The sequence below is a fragment of the Carcharodon carcharias genome, chromosome 17 (assembly GCF_017639515.1).
Source record: "Carcharodon carcharias isolate sCarCar2 chromosome 17, sCarCar2.pri, whole genome shotgun sequence".
Classification (NCBI taxonomy): domain Eukaryota; kingdom Metazoa; phylum Chordata; class Chondrichthyes; order Lamniformes; family Lamnidae; genus Carcharodon; species Carcharodon carcharias.
This window is the reverse complement of record NC_054483.1, coordinates 37533619-37551076: the sequence shown is the minus strand read 5'-3', so window position 1 is coordinate 37551076 and position 17458 is coordinate 37533619. Positions and strand designations below refer to the sequence as shown.

Sequence of the window (17458 nt, the reverse complement as noted above, 5' to 3'; positions counted from 1 at the left end):
GTATACCTCCTTCGCTCTTTTGTACCTTGTCTCTCAATTGTTTCTTTCTAATGCTACATTTAAGTAGATCTCATTGCCCAAATAGTTTAAATACAAAAAAAGCACCGACAATATATGTAACACAGTAACAATAAGCTATATATGAACAAGGAGGCTCACCTTTTTGACTTGATCAGCCTTTAATTCTGTGAAGAAATAGGCCAAAACCTGTGCAGCTATCATCCTGTCTGGAATTCAGGAAATAATTCACACACAAGCTTCAGAGGGAGTGCTGGCTGCAGTTACAGCGAATCCTGTGTAAGCACACAATCCTTCTGACCCCTCCTGAAATGAACGTGCTCACTTCTCTTTTCAAACAAATTATTCTAAAATCCTACACTCATCAGGGCTTTTCCTCGTGTACACGTTGAGAGATGCAGTAACCTTTTCAGTATGATATGGCAACGGACTAGAACCTACCCACTTCCTGTGTTGTAATTGCTTTACTGGGAGAGTCTTTGCTGCATAAGGAAAGAAGCAGAACTCTTGAGCTCTGACTGGCTGCACCCACCTTCCACATACAGGAAGCTGTGTGGGTGTGGGGAGCCCTGGATGTGACTGATGCATCATGGCACGCTCCTCACGTCTTCAAAATCAATGATTTGACCTCCAACTTTTGTGGTAAAAGATGCAGACGTCGTTTATTCAATTTAATCGTGTTCTTTGAATTATATAAATCAAATGAGCCTACAGAGCCATTATACATTATAGTCTTTCTATGGTAATGATAGTTCTTTCTTTCTATGCGTCTGATGCATACTTTGAATAAAAGAACTTCTCGTCATAAATAATTTAGCATAAATTATTTCTTCGCTCCCTCCATCCTGTTTGCCTAAAAGGTACTGTCTACAATTCTGGGAAGGATATTTCATTGAACACCTAGAAGGTATTACACTTTATACTGCCATATATCTTTGAGATAGCAGATAATTTGCTTTACATTGCAATATAAAGTGTATCATGGGCTAACTGATAGAACACAGCAATAAGCCGCACCATGTAATTTGAGCACACCCCAGTTCTCAATTCATTGTCACGTGACCAGCCAGTCATAACTCCTGTTGTGACTCTCATCGCTAGTCTCCTTTCCCCTCCCCCTATGGTCCTATAAATGCTGTGCTGAAGAGACATACCATGGCTTTTTATTTTATCACACTGCCATCTTAATGCTTGGCTTTACAGTCAGAAAATAATGTATCAACATATAATCAGTAGCAATGTTAAAGCTATCCAAATTTAAAGTTGCATTTCTGATATTATCAAAATGTGGGAAAAGAAATTCAACCTGCATTCCTCCCTATAGCACAATGCCAAGCACGAGCAAATTACCATAGCAACCTCTATCCAATCATTCCGCAAAAAAATGGTCAGAGGATCTAAGGAGACCTGTGTTTCATGTGCCAAGAACCTTACAACATGTTCCTCACACACTATTTCTCATCATCAGCGTTTCCAGCTACTCTTCTGAAGCTGGGACCATGATAAATATCACTGGTTGTTAGATAGGTTGTAATCAAAGGACAGATCAAGAGAGAAATACTGTAAATGCTGGAAATCTGAAGTAAAAACTGAAAATGCAGCTAGGGCAGCAATAACACTGCCAATCTTCCAGGATAGGCCTGGAAATTCAAGGGATTAAAGATTAATCTTCAGTAATTAAACTGCTCCAAGCAAACCCTGGAGAAAAATTATGAATTCCATGTTGCCTTCATTTTCTTTGGTCATTTTTATTAATTAGTTGTAAAAATATTGGCAATGGAAATTGTCTATTTAACTGGATGGGGTGGTTTGCAGGCAGGAGGTCATGTGATGAAACCTCCAGGAATACAGCCAAGCAGAGTCAAAGCAGCAGCTGTGGAGAGAAAATAACAGTTAACAATTCATATTGATGATGCTTCAACAGAAGCGGAAGGAGTTAGACATTTAATAGTTTATAAGCAAGTAGAGGCTGATGGGTTACAAGACGAAGGCAAAGAAAGCCTATCATGATTTTGGGAGGAAGTTGAAGGTGCGAGGGCAGAATAACAAGTACAAGAAATAGAATGGACATGGTTGAGGGCCGTGTCAATCAGGGGAATGCTCAGCTGAATTTTTTCTATTCATTCGTGGGGTATAGGCATTACTGGCTAGGCTGGCTAGGGATTGCCCATCCCTAATTGCCCTTGAGAAGAAGCTGCCTTCTTGAACCCCTGCAGTCCATGTGGTGTAGGTATACCCACAGCGCTGTTAGAGAGGGAGTTCCAGGATTTTGACCCAGCCACAGTGAAGAAATTGTGATATATTTCCAAGTCAGGATGGTGAGTGGCTTGGAGGGGAACTTCCAGGCAGTGGTGTTCCCATATGTCTGCTGTCCTTCTAGATTGTAGTGGTCATGGGTTTGGAAGTTGCTGTCAAAGGAGTCTTGGTGATTCCTGCAGTGCATCTTGTAGATGGTACACACTGCTGCTACTGTGCGTCGGTGGTGGACGGAGTGAATGGTTGTGGATGGGGCACCAATTCAGTGGGCTGCTTTGTCCTGAATGGTATCGAGCTTCTTGAGTGTTGGAGCTGCATTCATCCAGGCAAGTGGAGAGTATTCAATCACACTCCTGATTTGTGCCTTATAGATGGTGTACTGACTTTGGGGAGTCAGGAGGTGAGTTATGCGCCACAGGATTCCTAGCCTCTGACCTGCTCTTGTAGCCACAGTATTTATATGGCTAGTCCTGTTCAGTTGATAACTCCCAGGATGTTGATAGTGGGGGATTCAGTGATGGTAATGCCATTGAATGTCAAAGGGAGATGGTTACATTCTCTCTTGTTGGAGGTGGTCATTGCCTGGCAATTGTGTGGCGGGAATGTTATTTGCCATTTGTCAGCCCAAGCCTGGATATTGTCCAGGTCTTGGTGCATTTGGATGTGGACTGCTTCAGTATCTGAAGAGTTGTGAATGTTGCTGAACATTGTGCAAACATCAGTGAACATTCCCCATTTCTGACCTTATGATGGAAGGTAGGTCATTGATGAAGCAGCTGAAGATGATAGGGCCAAGGACACTACCCTGAGGAACTCCTACAGTTGGAGTTTGTCCTCCAACAAATACAACCATCTTCCTTTGTGTTAGGTATGACTCCAACCAGAGGAGAGTTTTCCCCTGATTCCCATTGCTTTGCTAGGGCTCCTCAGTGCCACACTCGGTCAAATTCTGCCTGATGTCAAAGGCAGTCACTCTCACATCACCTCTGGCGTCCAGCACTTTTGTCCATGTTTGAACCAAAGCTGTAATGAGGTCAAAAGCTGACTGGCCCTGGCAGAATCCAAACTGAGCATCAGTGAGCAAGTTATTGCTAAGCAAGTGCTGCTTGGTAGCACTGTTGATGACCCCTTCCATCACTTTACTGCTGGTTGAGAGTAGACTGTGGGGCAGTAATTAGCTGGGCTGGATTTATTCTGCTTTTTGTGTACAGGACAAACCTGGGCAATTTTCCACATAGCTGGGTCGATGTCAATGGTGTAGCTGTACTGGAACAGCTTGGCTAGGGGCGCAGCAAGTTCTGGAGCACAAGTCTTCAGTACTATTGCCGGAATATTGTCAGCGCCCATAGCCTTTGCATAGTTCAGTGTCTTCAGCCATTTCTTGATAGCACGTGGAGTGAATCAAATTGGCTGAAGACTGGCATTTGTGATGCTGGGCTCCTCTGGAGGAGGCCGAGATTAATCATCCACTCGGCATTTCTGGCTGAAGATTTTTGCAAATGCTTCAGCCTTATCTTTTGCACTGATGTGCTGGGCTGCCCCATCACGTGAGGATGGGGATATTTGTGGAGTGTCCTCTTCCAGTGAGTTGTTTAATTGTACACCACCATTCACGGCTGGATGTGGCAGGACTGTAGGGCTTAGATCTGATCTGTTGGTTGTGGAATTGCATAGCCCTGTCTATCACTTGCTGCTTATGCTGCTTGGCACACAAATAGGCCTGCTATAGCTTCACCAGATTGACACCTCATTTTTAGATATTCCTGGTGCTGCTCCTGGCATGCCCTCCTGCACTCTTCATTGACCAGGCTTGGCAGCAATGGTAGAGCAGGGTATATGCTGGGCCGTGAGATTACAGATTGTGGTTGAGTACAATTCTGATGCTGCTGATGGCCCACAGGGCCTCATGGATGCCCAGTCTTGAGTTACTAGATCTGTTCAAAATCTATCCCATTTAGCACGGTGATAATGCCACACAACACGATGGAGGGTATCCTCAATGTGAAGACAGGTCTTCATCTCCACAAGGACTGTGTGGTGCTCACTCCTACCGACACTGTCATGGACAAATGCACCTACGGCAGGCAGGGTGATGAGGATGAGATATGTTTTTCCCTCTTGTTGATTCCCTCACCACCTGCTGCAGACCCAGTCTAGTAACTATGTCCTTTAGGACTCGGCCAACTTTGTCTGTAGTGGTATTACCGACCCACTCTTGATGATGGACATTGATGTCCCTCACCCAGTGTACATTCTGCACCCTTGCCACCCTCAGTGCTTCCTCCAAGTGGTGTTCAACATGGAGGAGCACTGATTCATCAGCTGAGGGAGGGTGGTACGTGGTAATCAGCAGGAGGTTTCCTTGTCCATGTTTGACTTGATGCCATGAGACTTCATGTGGTCCAGAGTTGACGTTGAGGACTCCCGGGGCAACTCCCTCCTGACTATATACCACTGTGCCACCACCTTTGCTGGGTCTGTTCTGCTGGTGGGACAGCACATACCCAGGGATGGTGATGGTGGTGTCTGGGACATGGTCATACTCATGGAATCATACCTTAGAGACAATGTCAGGCTGTTGCTTGACTATACTGTGTAATTTTGGCACAAGTCTCCAGATGTTAGTAAGGAGAGCTTTGCAGAGTTGACATTGTCATTCCTGGTGCCTAGGCCAATGCTGGGTGGTCCTTCCGGTTCCATTCCTTTTAGGCATTTTAGCGGCTTTATACAATTGAGTGGCTTGCTACACCATACCAGAGGGCAGTTAAGAGTCAACTACATTGCTATGGGTCTGAAGTCACATGTAGGCCAGACCAGGTAAAGATAGCAGATTTCCTTCCCTAAAGGATATCAGTGAACCAGATGGGTTTTTACTACAATCGACAATGGTTTCACGTTTTAATTTTTAAACTTTTTAATTCTAGATATTTATTGAATTCAAATTTCACCATCTGATATGGTGGGATTTGAACCCCTGTCCCCAGAGCATTACTCTGGGTCTCTGGATTACGAGTCCAGTGACAATACCACTACACCGCTGCCTCCACCTAAAGAGAGAGGGCCCTGTCAATCAGGGGAATCCTCAGTAGGAAGACATAATGGAAACACTGGAATGAAAGGTGTAAGGTCAGAAAGAAACGGCAAAGATGGAGAAACTGGGAGAATGGAATAGAGATCTTAAAGAAAGCAGAGTGAGAGGAAGTGTATTGGAGGTAGCTGTAGCAGGCCGTAAAATTATAGTAGATATTGGTAGACAGCCTAACACCAGAAAAGGAGATAGGAAACTCAAGGAACAGTAGAGATGAAGAGTAGAGATGTGAAGGTGAAGAAAGGGTGGAAATTTTAAGCAAAGCTGATGAAATTTTCCAGTTTGGGGCAAGGGCAAGAAACGGCATTGATGCTTTCATCAACATACCGGAAAGAGGAGTGAGGGAGGGAAGCTGTGTATGACTGGAACAAATACATGTCCCAAAGAAAGGCAGACATAGCTAGGACTCATGTGGGGACCCACAGCAACACCTTAATTTGGAGGAAGTGGGTAGAGTTAAAGGAGAAGTTGTGAAAACAAGTTCATTCACACAGAGGAGGGTGGTGGATGGAGACTGATTCGGTCTCTGTTCAAAGAAAAAGCAAAAAGCCTGATGGGGGATGGAGGTGTAGGCAGATTGGGCATTCCTGGCGTAATGAAGACGGTCAAGGGACAGGAGACTGGAAACTTAACTAGTGGAGGGTGTCAGAAAAAATGCTGATCTAGGTTGAAAAGGAGAAAAAAAAGTTGCTTTAGGAAGAAATCAGTTCCATGAGGCAGGAATGGGCTGAAACAATGGGCCTACCAAGACAGTCCTGCTCGTAGATCTTAGGTAGAAGATCTCCAGAGGAGATGAGCTCAGCGATGATGTGCTAAAATGATAACTTGACTTTTGCGTAATGGGGTCATGGGGTCATGATCCGGGGAAGTTAGGAAATTGGGCATCAGTTCCCTTGTGACATCCACACGTCATACAAAATCTTGTTCTTGCTGCTGGCCTGGTAGTGATTTCTGCCAGATTCAGTGGGGGGAGTCTGATCTGGATGATTTAAATGAGACATGGAAGCTAAAATACCCCGGGTCTCTCACTGTTGGGGTTAAATGTATTGCCACCTGCCATGGTCCCTACACGTCAATCTTACGTTGTAAATCTGGCCTCAGACTCCTGTTTCCTATTATTGTTTTTTAAACATATCTTTAAAAAACAGAAGATTGATATCATTGTACATTAACAGTCCAATTCTGTCTTCAACTGATGTCCACTCAAGTGCACTTTTCAGCAGAATCAGTCAGAACACCTAAGGGAAAGCAAAATACTGAGGATGCTGAAATCTGAAGCAAAAACAGAAAATTCTGAAAAAACTCAGCATATCTGACTGTATCTGCTGGCTCGATTCTCATGGACATGGCTCCCTCACGAAACAACTTAGGGAAGGTGAACGTTCATCATTTAGGGTCTGCTTCAGAACGTCAGTGTCTGGCCATGGTCTGCTACAGATACTCGTCAAGGCGGTGGGGTGGAAGGTGTAGGTTTGACTGGGAGAGGATTGGATGGTTGTGTACCAGGGAGTGGGAGTGCACTGGCACGCCAACATGAGCAGGGTTTATGATATGCAGTTGCATTACAACGAAGTTCCCAACGTACAGCAGCATAAAACGTGGCCCGCCATTGGTGGGCAGAATGGATGATTTCAAACTGGTTTCCCAACGGTGTGAAACTGATTTTTGGCCTTCCCACCATATTGTCTGCTCACGTCTGCCATGATGACTGAGAGAGGAAGGTGTGCTAGGAGGGTGTGGGGTGGGGGGGGGGGCGGTGTGGGGGTTGGTGAGGAAGGTGTAAGGGGAGGGAGTTCAGAGTGGGGCAAGAGCAAAGTTCGGGGGGAAGAGTTTGGAAGGGAGGCAGGAGCCCAGGGGGAAGAAGGAGTCCAGATGGGGGAGGAAGTCCGGGGGGAGGAAGGAGTCTTTGGCGGGGGGGGGGGGGGGGGGGGGGGGGGGGGGGGGGGGGAGGGTGGGAGTCTGGAGGGGCAGGGGAGAGGAAGGAGACTGGAGTTGGGGGAAGGATTAAGCGTGGAGAAAGGAGTAAGGACGGAGGTGATATCCAGGTGACTGTGCAGGGGAGGGGTCTGTGGAGTTGATGACTGCCTCCTGGGCAGCGAAATAAGAGTGGGCATGGTCGGAGGGAATGGTGAGAATGAGAGATGGCAGAAGGAGCCAGGAGGGCGGGAGGGTGAAGGTGTGACAGTGGCGATAGAAGGGGCAGCGAGGGTGATCGGTGGGGACTCGGAGGCAGACATGGACCTTGGGAGTGGGGAGGAGGAGGACGGGGAGGTTAATGTGGATGGGGGTGGGATTCTCAGGAAGGTAGGGAATGTGCACGTTCACCTGGACATCCTGAAAAGAAATGGGTTGTGGCTGGTCAGTGATGGTGGGCAAGTGGAAAGTGATGCCGGGAGGTCGACAGTGATGGGGGGAGGACATGGGTGACTGGGGGAGGGGAAGGTACGGGGGGAGCTGAAGACAAATTTTATCAGTACCAACTTGCAAAACAGAAAGTGAGCGGAGCCTTGTGTTGGGCGAGGTCAGCTGCTGCATGGGAGTGAGATCAGTGGGTGGGCAGAGATGCCGGTCAGCTCAGATGGACAACTGAAAGAGAACCCCAGCAGGCAGCATTGAAAATGCTCAGGACATTGAGGTGAGTGTGATTGAGGAAGGTTTCCTGTATGTAGGAGAGTGCTTGCACGAGACTCCAAAAGGACCTGCCGCACCCACACCCACACACACTTCTCCCTCCAAAATTCAGTGAAAGGGAATATATTTTCAGGTTATAAAGCGACGAAATGTGTTCACTTGTGCAACCACTTGTGATCAGAAATTCTTAAATTTCTTCCAGGTGCTGCCCGAACATGCACAGCAGGGCTGGAGACAGCCTGTGCATTGGTTGGCCTTGTTGCCTCTGAAAACTCCTCTGGAGAGCTGAGGCCTTGGGGGCCCTGGCTTGCTTTGCCTGTCCTCCTGTGGGCCAGCTGCTCCCTCTACGGTGACAGAGGACAAAGTTAAGGGGATCACAGGCAAAGAGGACTTGGAGGGAGAGGACAGCCTCTGAGATTCCTGAGTGGATGACCCAGGGGTGCCCAGCTCTGCTCCTACTCCCGTCGGGTACCCAACGGCCCTGGCCTGATTCCTCGAGGGGAAGGAGCCCCCTGGAGGAACAATGAGGTGCCCTGTTTCCCTCTTGCGTTGGCTACCATGATGGAGTGCAGGTCTGCGCACGTCTCCACGTTCTGCTGAACCAGGGTCTCCATGGCATCTGCCATCCTGCCCACGGAGATCTCCATACACGCACATGTGGGCACCACTTCATCAGAGAGCAGGCGGACGCACTCCTCTGACTCACAAGCCACTCTGTTGAGGCCTTCCAACAGCTCTGCGTGATGTTCCCCCATCTTCTGCTGACTCTCCACGATGCTTTGGAAGGCCGAATCAAGGGGCTCGTCATCTGATTTGGACCTCACAGGTCCCTCTTCCCCAGCAGTCCTCTGAGTGCTGGGGAGTTCGGCTGAATCTGCCTCCTCCTGCTGCAGACGTGTCTGTGCGGTGAACACCAGATTGTGAACCCGAACCTGCTCTAGATGGAGATTCCACCGAGGTGTGTTTCTCTGAGCTGGTAGAGGATGTGGGTAAACGCTGTGACAGATCACAAGCGGAGAAATGGACAGGATGAGGGAATAAGCTCCAGAGGATATGAGCCTGATGGAGATGTGAGGATGTGAGTAAGAGTTAATGGTGTTGCCTTGAGGTGTGAGGTCCCTGTGGATGCGTGATGGGTTTGTGAGTTTGCTGAGAGCGATGAAAATAGTGACTTACCCTGGAGGAACAGAAGAGGCCATGCATTCTCTTGCGGCACTGGGTGGCTGTCCTCTTTTGCAGGAAGCTGGCGCTGACTACCCTGCCACCGCCTCTCATCATGGATTGGTGACCTTGCTTGCTGGCCTTCGTCCAGACTGGGTGGAGAGGACATGGCGGCGGGCCTTCACTGCGTCCAGTAGGTGCTTGAGGGAGGCATCACTAAATCTGGGGGCAGCATGTTTCCTCTCTTTAGCAGCCATCAGTTCACAGCAGCTCTCCATCTCTTGAAGAGTGCGAGCTCTGAGCAGAAGCGGCCTTTAAATATAGCATCTGGTTTACTGAAGGCCTGAAGTGACAGCAGGATGGGTGAATGAGAGGACATGGTGTACATCCTGGGAATGCATGATTAATGAGGCAGGATTGGGACGATACGGCGTGAAAAGCCACCATTGCGGCCAGCAAGTAAAACAGCCTTTTCCCCACCGCTACCGCACTCAGTTCAACTCTGGGACGCTTCCGCCCTATGCTTTTCCCATGTTCTTATTTAAATTTTGTTTCAAATAATTAAATACTCAAGCAGACCTGTTTCAATTACCAACTCTTCAGTGCACTACTACACAGAAAACAAAACCCAGCAATTCTATTTCTAACTTCAGATATATACTAAGGCAGAGAAAGGAGCTCTGAATATTGTTATGTGATGTGGTTTATTTTAAGTCATTATTATTGTTTTACACTATCACAGGTGATTCAAGACCAGAGAGGAAGAAATGATCAGTGACTACCCTCCCCCATAGCCCCAAACCCCTGAGGGAACATGTAAATTGTTCAAATTCCTTTCTATTAGAAAGTTAACAGCTCTTCACTTAATAATGGCAGTGCATGGCTCTGCAACTCTGTGATAAGAATTTCATTTGAAACCTTTAAAATTGCTGCTGTTTTAGATTGGTATAGATCCAGGTTTCTGGTGGGTTCTCAGTGTTGACATTGGTAAATATGACTCCCTTAATTTTGTTGAAAACTTATAAAACTATGAAAAACTAGTCCAAGATTCTGCTACAGAATAAGGCAACCTGATATATAGCATAAACCCTGGAAGCTGGATTTGGAAAGGTTTACATGCCAACTCTCACAAACCCAGTCTCACCAATGATTTTATGGGAAGGCTATGAGAACTCAAGAATTTTAACAGTCCTTCTGTGCATGTTAACCCAGTTTGAGATATGCACATGCACACGCAAACGGTCACGTCAGGACCTGTACCTAGACTCCAGAGAACTAACTGCAGTGGAAACCAGAAGTGGGGCCTTTCAAAGCACAATGTCTTGCCAAGTCTGGAGTATGAAGTTGCCTTGATTTGCCTGAAGCTGCTTGCTTAACAGCTTACATGCTTCCTGTCTTGAATGCAACCTGAAACTGCTTGCTGCTTGCCTTACCTATAGCCTGCATGCTGCCCATCTTGCTTAACAGCCTGCTTGCTTCCAGTCTTGCTTAACAACCTGATAAAAGCGAAATACAGCGGATGCTGGAAATCTGAAACAAAAACAAAAATTTCTGGAAAAACTCAGCAGGTCTGACAGCGCCTGTGGAGAGAAAGACAAACGTTTCAAGTCTGTATAACTCTTCTATAGAACTAAAGAGAAGTAGAAATGTGGTGAAATATATACTGTTTAAAGGGGGTGGGACAGGTGAAGCTGGATAGAAGACCAGAGATAGGTGGAGGCAAAGGAGAGATTGCAAAAGATGTCATAAACAAAGGGTCGAAGGGGTGTTAATGGTGGTGATACTGGCTAAAGGAGGTGCTAATGGTGACAGTAAGATTAGAAAGCAGAATGAGCAAGTGACAGATGGACTGGGGGGGAGAGGACAGTGTGGGATAAAAGATCGAAATAGGCTAAAATGTGGGGATAAGGCAATGAATGGAAATAAATTTTAAAAATAATAATAGAAATAGGTGGGGAAAAATATATAAAAATTAAAAAATAAATATTGAAAAAAAGGGGGATCAAAAAAGGATGGAGGAGAGAGTTTCCCAAACAATCACCATCTACCACCACTCTCCTCTGTCTGGCTGGACTTGTTCTCTGACTGAACAATTTCTCCTTAAACTCATTTCACATCTTCCAAATAAAAGGTGTGGCTATGGGTACCCACATGGGCACCAGTTATGCTTCACTCTTTAAGGGGTATATTGTTTCAGTCCTACTCAGGCCCCCTCCCACAACTCTTTCTCTGGTACACCGATGACTGCTTTGGTGCTGCTTCATGCTCTCGTCTGGACCTGGAAAAATTTATTAATTTTGCTTCCAATTTCCACCCCTCCATCACTTTCACATGGTCCATCTCTGACGCTTCCCTTCCCTTCCTTGACCTCTCTGTCTCAATTTCTGGTTATAGACTGTCTACCAATATCCATTACAAGCCTACCGACTCCCACAGCTACCTCGACTACAGCTCCTCACACCCCGCTTCCTGTAAGGACTCCATCCCATTCTCTCAGTTCTTTCACCTCCATTGCATCTGATCCGGTGAAGCCACTTTCCAAAAAAGTTCCTCTGACGTCCTCCTTCTTCCTTAACAGAGGCTTCCCACCCTCGGTCGTTGACAGGGCCCTCAACTGTGTCCAGCCCATCTCCCACGCATCCGCCCTCACACCTTCCTCTTCTTCCCAGAACCATGGAGGGTCCCCCCCTTGTCCTCATTTTTCACCTCACCAGCCTCCACATTCAAAGGATCATCCTCCGCCATTTTCACTAACTCCAGCATAATGCCACCACCAAACACATCTTCCCTTCACCCCCCCAACAGCATTCCGTAGCAATGTTCTGTCCGGGACACCCTGGTCCACTCCTCCATCACCCCCTACACCACAATCCCCTCCCACGGCACCTTCCCATTCAATCGCAGAAGGTGTAACACCTGCCTCTTTCTTTCCCCCCTTCTCACCGTCCAAAGGCCCAAACACTCCTTTCAAGTGAAGCAGCTGCACTTCCCTCAATTTAGTCTACAGCATTCGCTGCTCCCTATGTGGTCTCCTCTACATTGGAGAGACCAAATGCAAACTGGGTGACCGCTTTGCAGAACACCTTCAGTCTGTCCGCAAGCATGACCCAGACCTCCCTGTTGCTTGCCAATTCAACACACCATCCTGCTCTCATGCCCACATGTCCGTCTTTGGCCTGCTGCAATGTTCCAGTGAAGCTTAATGCAAGCTGGAGGAACAGAATCTCATCTTCCAATTAGGCATTTTACAGCCTTCCGGACTTAACATTGAATTCAACAACTTCAGATCATGAACTCTCTCCTCCATCCCCATCCCTTTTTGAACCCCCTATTTTTCAATATTTGTTTTTTAATTTTTATATATTTTTCCCACCTATTTCTATTATTATTTTTAAGATGTATTCCCATTCATTGTTTTATCCCCACCTTTTAGCCTATTTCGATCTTTTTTCCCAAACCGTCCCCTCCCCCCACCCCACCCCCACTAGGGCCATCTGTCACTTGCTCATTCTGCTTTCCACTCTTACTGTCACCGATAGCACCTCCTTTATCCAGTATCACCACCATCAACACCCTTTTGACCTGTTGTTTATGACATCTTTTGCAATCTCTCCTTTGCCTCTACCTATCTCTGGCCTTCTATCCAGCTTCACCTGTCCCACCCCCTTTAACAGTATATATTTCACCACATTTTTACTTCTCATTAGTTCTAAAGATGAGTCATACGGACTCAAAATGTGAACTCTATCTTTCTCTCCACAGTCGCTGTCAGACCTACTGAGCTTTTGCAGCAATTTTTGTTTTTGCATAACAGCCTACAGCCAGCTTGCTTCCTGTCTTGCTTAACAGCCTGCTTAACAGTGATCTTACTCTTGTTCCTCCCAATGGTTACCACATTGCCCAGGTTCCCAGCTTTACCATTCACTTTGATACATTACGGCAAGAACTGCTCAAAATTAGAGGCGTCCATTATGCCATCTTCCACTGGATGTGTGCAGTCCAAGGTAACTTCTTCACGGGAGCCATGTCTGCACAAGATAGCGGAGCCTGCCTGTCTTGCTTAACAGCCTGCTTGCTACCTGTCTTGGCTGCATTCTGTAGCTGTTTGGTGCCTGTCTTGCCTACAGCCTGCTTGCTGCCTGTCTTGGCTGCATTCTGAAGCTGTTTGCTGCCTGTCTTGCCTACAGCCTGGTTGTTGCCTGTCTTTTCTGCAGCCTCATGCTGCCCATTTTCACACAATGTTTCGGTGTAGAAGGAGGTCATTAGGCTCAATTTGCCCGCACCGGCTCTCTGAGTATTTTAACTTAGTGCCATTCTCCTGCCTTTTCCCCATAACCCCACACATTGTTTCTATTTAAATAATCATCCCATGCCCTCTTGAATGCCTCAATTGATCCTGCCTCCACCACACCTCCAGGCAGTGCATTCCAAACCCTAACTACGCAGTGTGAGAAAAAATTTCTTCTCACTTCGCATTCGCTTCTTTTGCAAAACACTTTAAAACTGTGATCTCTGGTTCTCAATCCATTTACGACTGAGAGCAGTTTTCCTTATCTACTCTGTCCAGAGCCCTTCTTCTATCAAGTCTCCTCTTAGCCAAAACCGAACCCTGGGGAACTATACGACAAACCTTCTACCAGTCCAAAAAAATACCCATTAACCATTACTCTCTCTTTCCTATCCCCCAGCCAATTTTGTATCAATGTTGCTCCTGTCCCTTTTATTCCATGACCTATAGCTTTCCTAAAAGTCTGTTGTGTGACACTGTATCGAACACCAATCGAAAGTCCATATACACCACATCAAAGGCCTTGCCCTCATCAACCATCTCTGTTACCTCTTCAAAAAACTCCAGAAAGTTAGTTAGACATGATTTTCCTTTATTAAATCCATGCTGTCTCTTCCAAATCAATCCACATTTTTCCAAGTGACTACTAATTCTATCCCGAATAATTGTTTGTAGAAGTTTCCCCACCACTGAAGTTAAATGACTGGTCTGTAATTGCAGGGCAGATCTTCGCAACCTTTTTTGAACAAGGACGTAATGTTTGCAATTCTCCATTCCTCTGGCACCTCCCCCAAATCCAGGGAACATTGAAAGATTATTGCCAGTGCCTCCGCAATTTCCACTCTCACTTCCTTCAATATTCTTGGATGCATCTCATCCAGTCCCGGTGCCTTATCAACTTTAAGTACCAACGGCTTATCCAACACCTCCTCCTTATCAATTTTAAACCCTTCTAGTGACTGAGTTTCCTCCTTTGTCACCATGGCCTGGGCAGAATCTGCCTTGTAGGTAAAGACAGATGTAAAGTATTCATTTAACACCTCAGCTATGCCTCTTGCCTCTATGTGTAAATCCCCTTTTTGGTCCCCAAAAGGCCCTACTCCTCCTTTTACCACCCTTTTACTATTGTTGTGCTTTATAGAATACTTTGGGATTTCCTTTTATGTTAGCTGCCAGTCTTTTTTCATAATCCCTCTTTGCTTCTTGCATTTGCTTTTTCATATCCCTTCTGAACCTCCTGTATTCAGCTTGGTTCTCAATTGTATTTGCTACCTAACACCTGTCGTAAGCACACTTTTTCTTCTTTAACTTAATTTCTATCTCCTCTGCCATCCAGGGAATTCTGGATTTGTTTGTCCTACCCTTCCCTTTTGAGGGAACATACCTTGACTGTGCCCAAACCATCTCCTCTTTGAAGGTAGCCCATATTCTGCTACTGTTTTTCTCACCAACCTTTGGTTCCAGTCTACCTTACCCAGCTCTGTTCTTGCCCCATTGAGGTCCGTTCTCTGCCAATTGATTATTCTTACTCTGGATTGACCAATGTCATTTTCCACTGTCATCCTAAACCTTATGGTACAATGATCACTGTCCCCTAAATGTCCCCCCATTGTCACTTGATCTACTTGGCCCATCTCATTCCTAAGAACCAGGTCGAGCAGTGCCTCCTTTCTTGTTGGACTAGACACACACTGCTGTAGGAAATTCTCCTGAATGCAATCTAGGAATGCTTGTCCCTCACTGCCCCTTACACTACCCAGTCTATATATGGGTAATTAAAGTCCCCCATTATAACTACTCTACAATGTTTACACCACTCTGTAATTTCCTTGCAGATTTGTTCCTCTATATCCTTCCCACTAGCTGGTGGTCTACACATTACACTGAGCAATATAATTGCACCCTTCTTGTTCCTTAGCTCTAGCTAAATTGATTATGTCCTTGAATCCTCTGACACATCCTCTTTCTCCAGTACTGCAATGGTCTCCTTAACCAAAAATGCCAACCCTCCTGCTTTATTCCCTTTTCTATCTTTTCCGAACACCTTGTAACCAGGAATATTTAACACCCAGATCTGCCCTTCCTTAAGCCAGGTCTCCGATATCACCCCAACATCATAATCCCACAAGGCAATCTGTACCTGTAACTCCCCAATTTTATTAACTATACTCCGTGCATTCAGATACATGCAGTGTAACCCTGACTTAGACTTCATTACTTGGTCTCTTACTCTGACTCCATCTATTAACTCACTGTTCTATATTTTAGTGCTATCTGCCTCTACCAGCATTCCACGCACCCTTTCCAACATTCTCCCCTGGTTCCCACACCCCTGCTGAGTTAGTTTAAACCCTCTCCAACAGCCCTAGGAAAACGACCCGCAGGGGATTTGCCTACAGTTTAGTTGCAGCCCATCTTGGCTGCATTCCAAAGCTGTTTCCTGTCTTTCTTGTTACAACCAGCTTGCTGTCTGTCTTGTCTACACCCTGAAGCTGTTTGCTGCCAGTCTTGCCTACAGTTAAATTGCTGCCCATCTTGGCTGCATCCTGAAGTTGCTTACTGTCTCTCTTGCCTATGGCCTGTTGCTGCCGGTCTTGCTTTACAGCCTGCTTCCTGCCTGACTTGGCTGCATCAGAAGCTACTTGCTGCCTGTCTTTCCTGCAGACTGCTTGCTACCCACCTTGCTCAACAGCCTGCTTACTGCCTGGATTGCCTACACCCTGCTTTCTGCCTGTCTTGCTTAACAGCCTCCTTGCTGCCAGTCTTGTCTGTAACCTGAAGCTGCTTGCTGCTTGTCTTACCTACATCCTGCTTGCTCCCTGGCTTACTTACAGCCTGCTTGCTGCCTGTATTGCCTACAGTCTGCTTGTTCCCCGTCATGCTTAGTAGGCTGCCTGCTGCCCTTCTTGCCCACAAGATCTTCCTGCCTATCTTGCCTACAGCCTGCTTGCTGTCCATCTTACCTACTGCCTGTCCTGCCTACAGCCTGCTTGCTGTCTATCTTTTGTACAGCCTGTCTTGCTAAGCAGCCAGCTTTTACCTGTTTTGTCTGTAGCCTGAGGCTGTTTGCTGCTCATCTTGCTTAACAGCCTGCTTGCTGCCTGTCTTGCTTAACAGCCTGCTTGCTGCCTGTCTTGCTTAATAGCCTGCTTGCTGCCTGTCTTGCTTGCAGCCTGAAGTTGCTTGCTGCCTGTCTTAGAGTCATAGAGTCATAGAGGTCTGTAGCTCCTTCTGTCCATTGAGTCTGTGCCTGTCAAACAAGTACCTAACTATTCTAATCCCATTTTCCAGCACTAGGCCCATAGCCTTGTATGCCATGACATCACAAGTGCACATCCAAATACTGCAGAATATAGGGAGTTAGGAAGTAAGTTGAAAAGTAGGACCTTAAAGATAGTGATCTCAGGATTACTACCAGTGCCATGTGCCAGTCAGTGTAGAAATAGCAGGATATATCGGATGAATATGTGGTCGAAGAGATGGTGTGAGGGGGAGGGTTTCAGATTCCTGGGACATTGGGACCGGTTCTGGGGGAGGTGAGACCAGTACAAACTGGATGGGTTACACCTGGGCAGGACCGGGACTGATGTCCTAGGAACATTTGCTAGAGTGGTTGGGGAGGGTTTAAAATAAAATGGCAGGGAGATGGGAACCTATGCAAGGAGTCAGAGGAAGGGGAATCAAAGACAAGAACAAAAGACAGAAAGCGGAATAAAAAAAGTGATAGAGAAATCAAGGGCAAGAATCAAACAGGGCCTCAGTGAAAAATAGTGGGATCAGGACAAATAATGTTAAAAAGACAAGTTTAAAGGCTTTGTGCCTTAACATGAGGAGCATTCGCAATAAAGAGGATGAATTGACCGCGCAAATAGATATAAACAGGTATGATATAGTCGGGATTACGGAGACATAGCTGCAGGGTGACCAGGGATGGGAACTGAACATCCAGGGGTATTCAGTATTTAGGAAGGACAGACAAAAATGAAAAGGCGGTGGAGATGCATTGCTGGTTAAAG

General features: G+C 46.4%; 1 protein-coding gene across 1 annotated transcript in view; it reads right to left on the bottom strand.

Annotated features, from left to right (window-relative positions):
- hk1 (hexokinase 1) overlaps positions 1-562 on the bottom strand; it is a 276629-nt gene extending 276067 nt beyond the window's left edge. Inside the window, exon 1 of the mRNA XM_041209696.1 lies at positions 160-562. Coding sequence (XP_041065630.1) covers positions 160-222 — 63 coding nt within the window. The 5' untranslated portion in view covers positions 223-562. The remainder of the gene's footprint in view (positions 1-159) is intronic.
- Between the last annotated feature and the right edge of the window lie 16896 nt (positions 563-17458).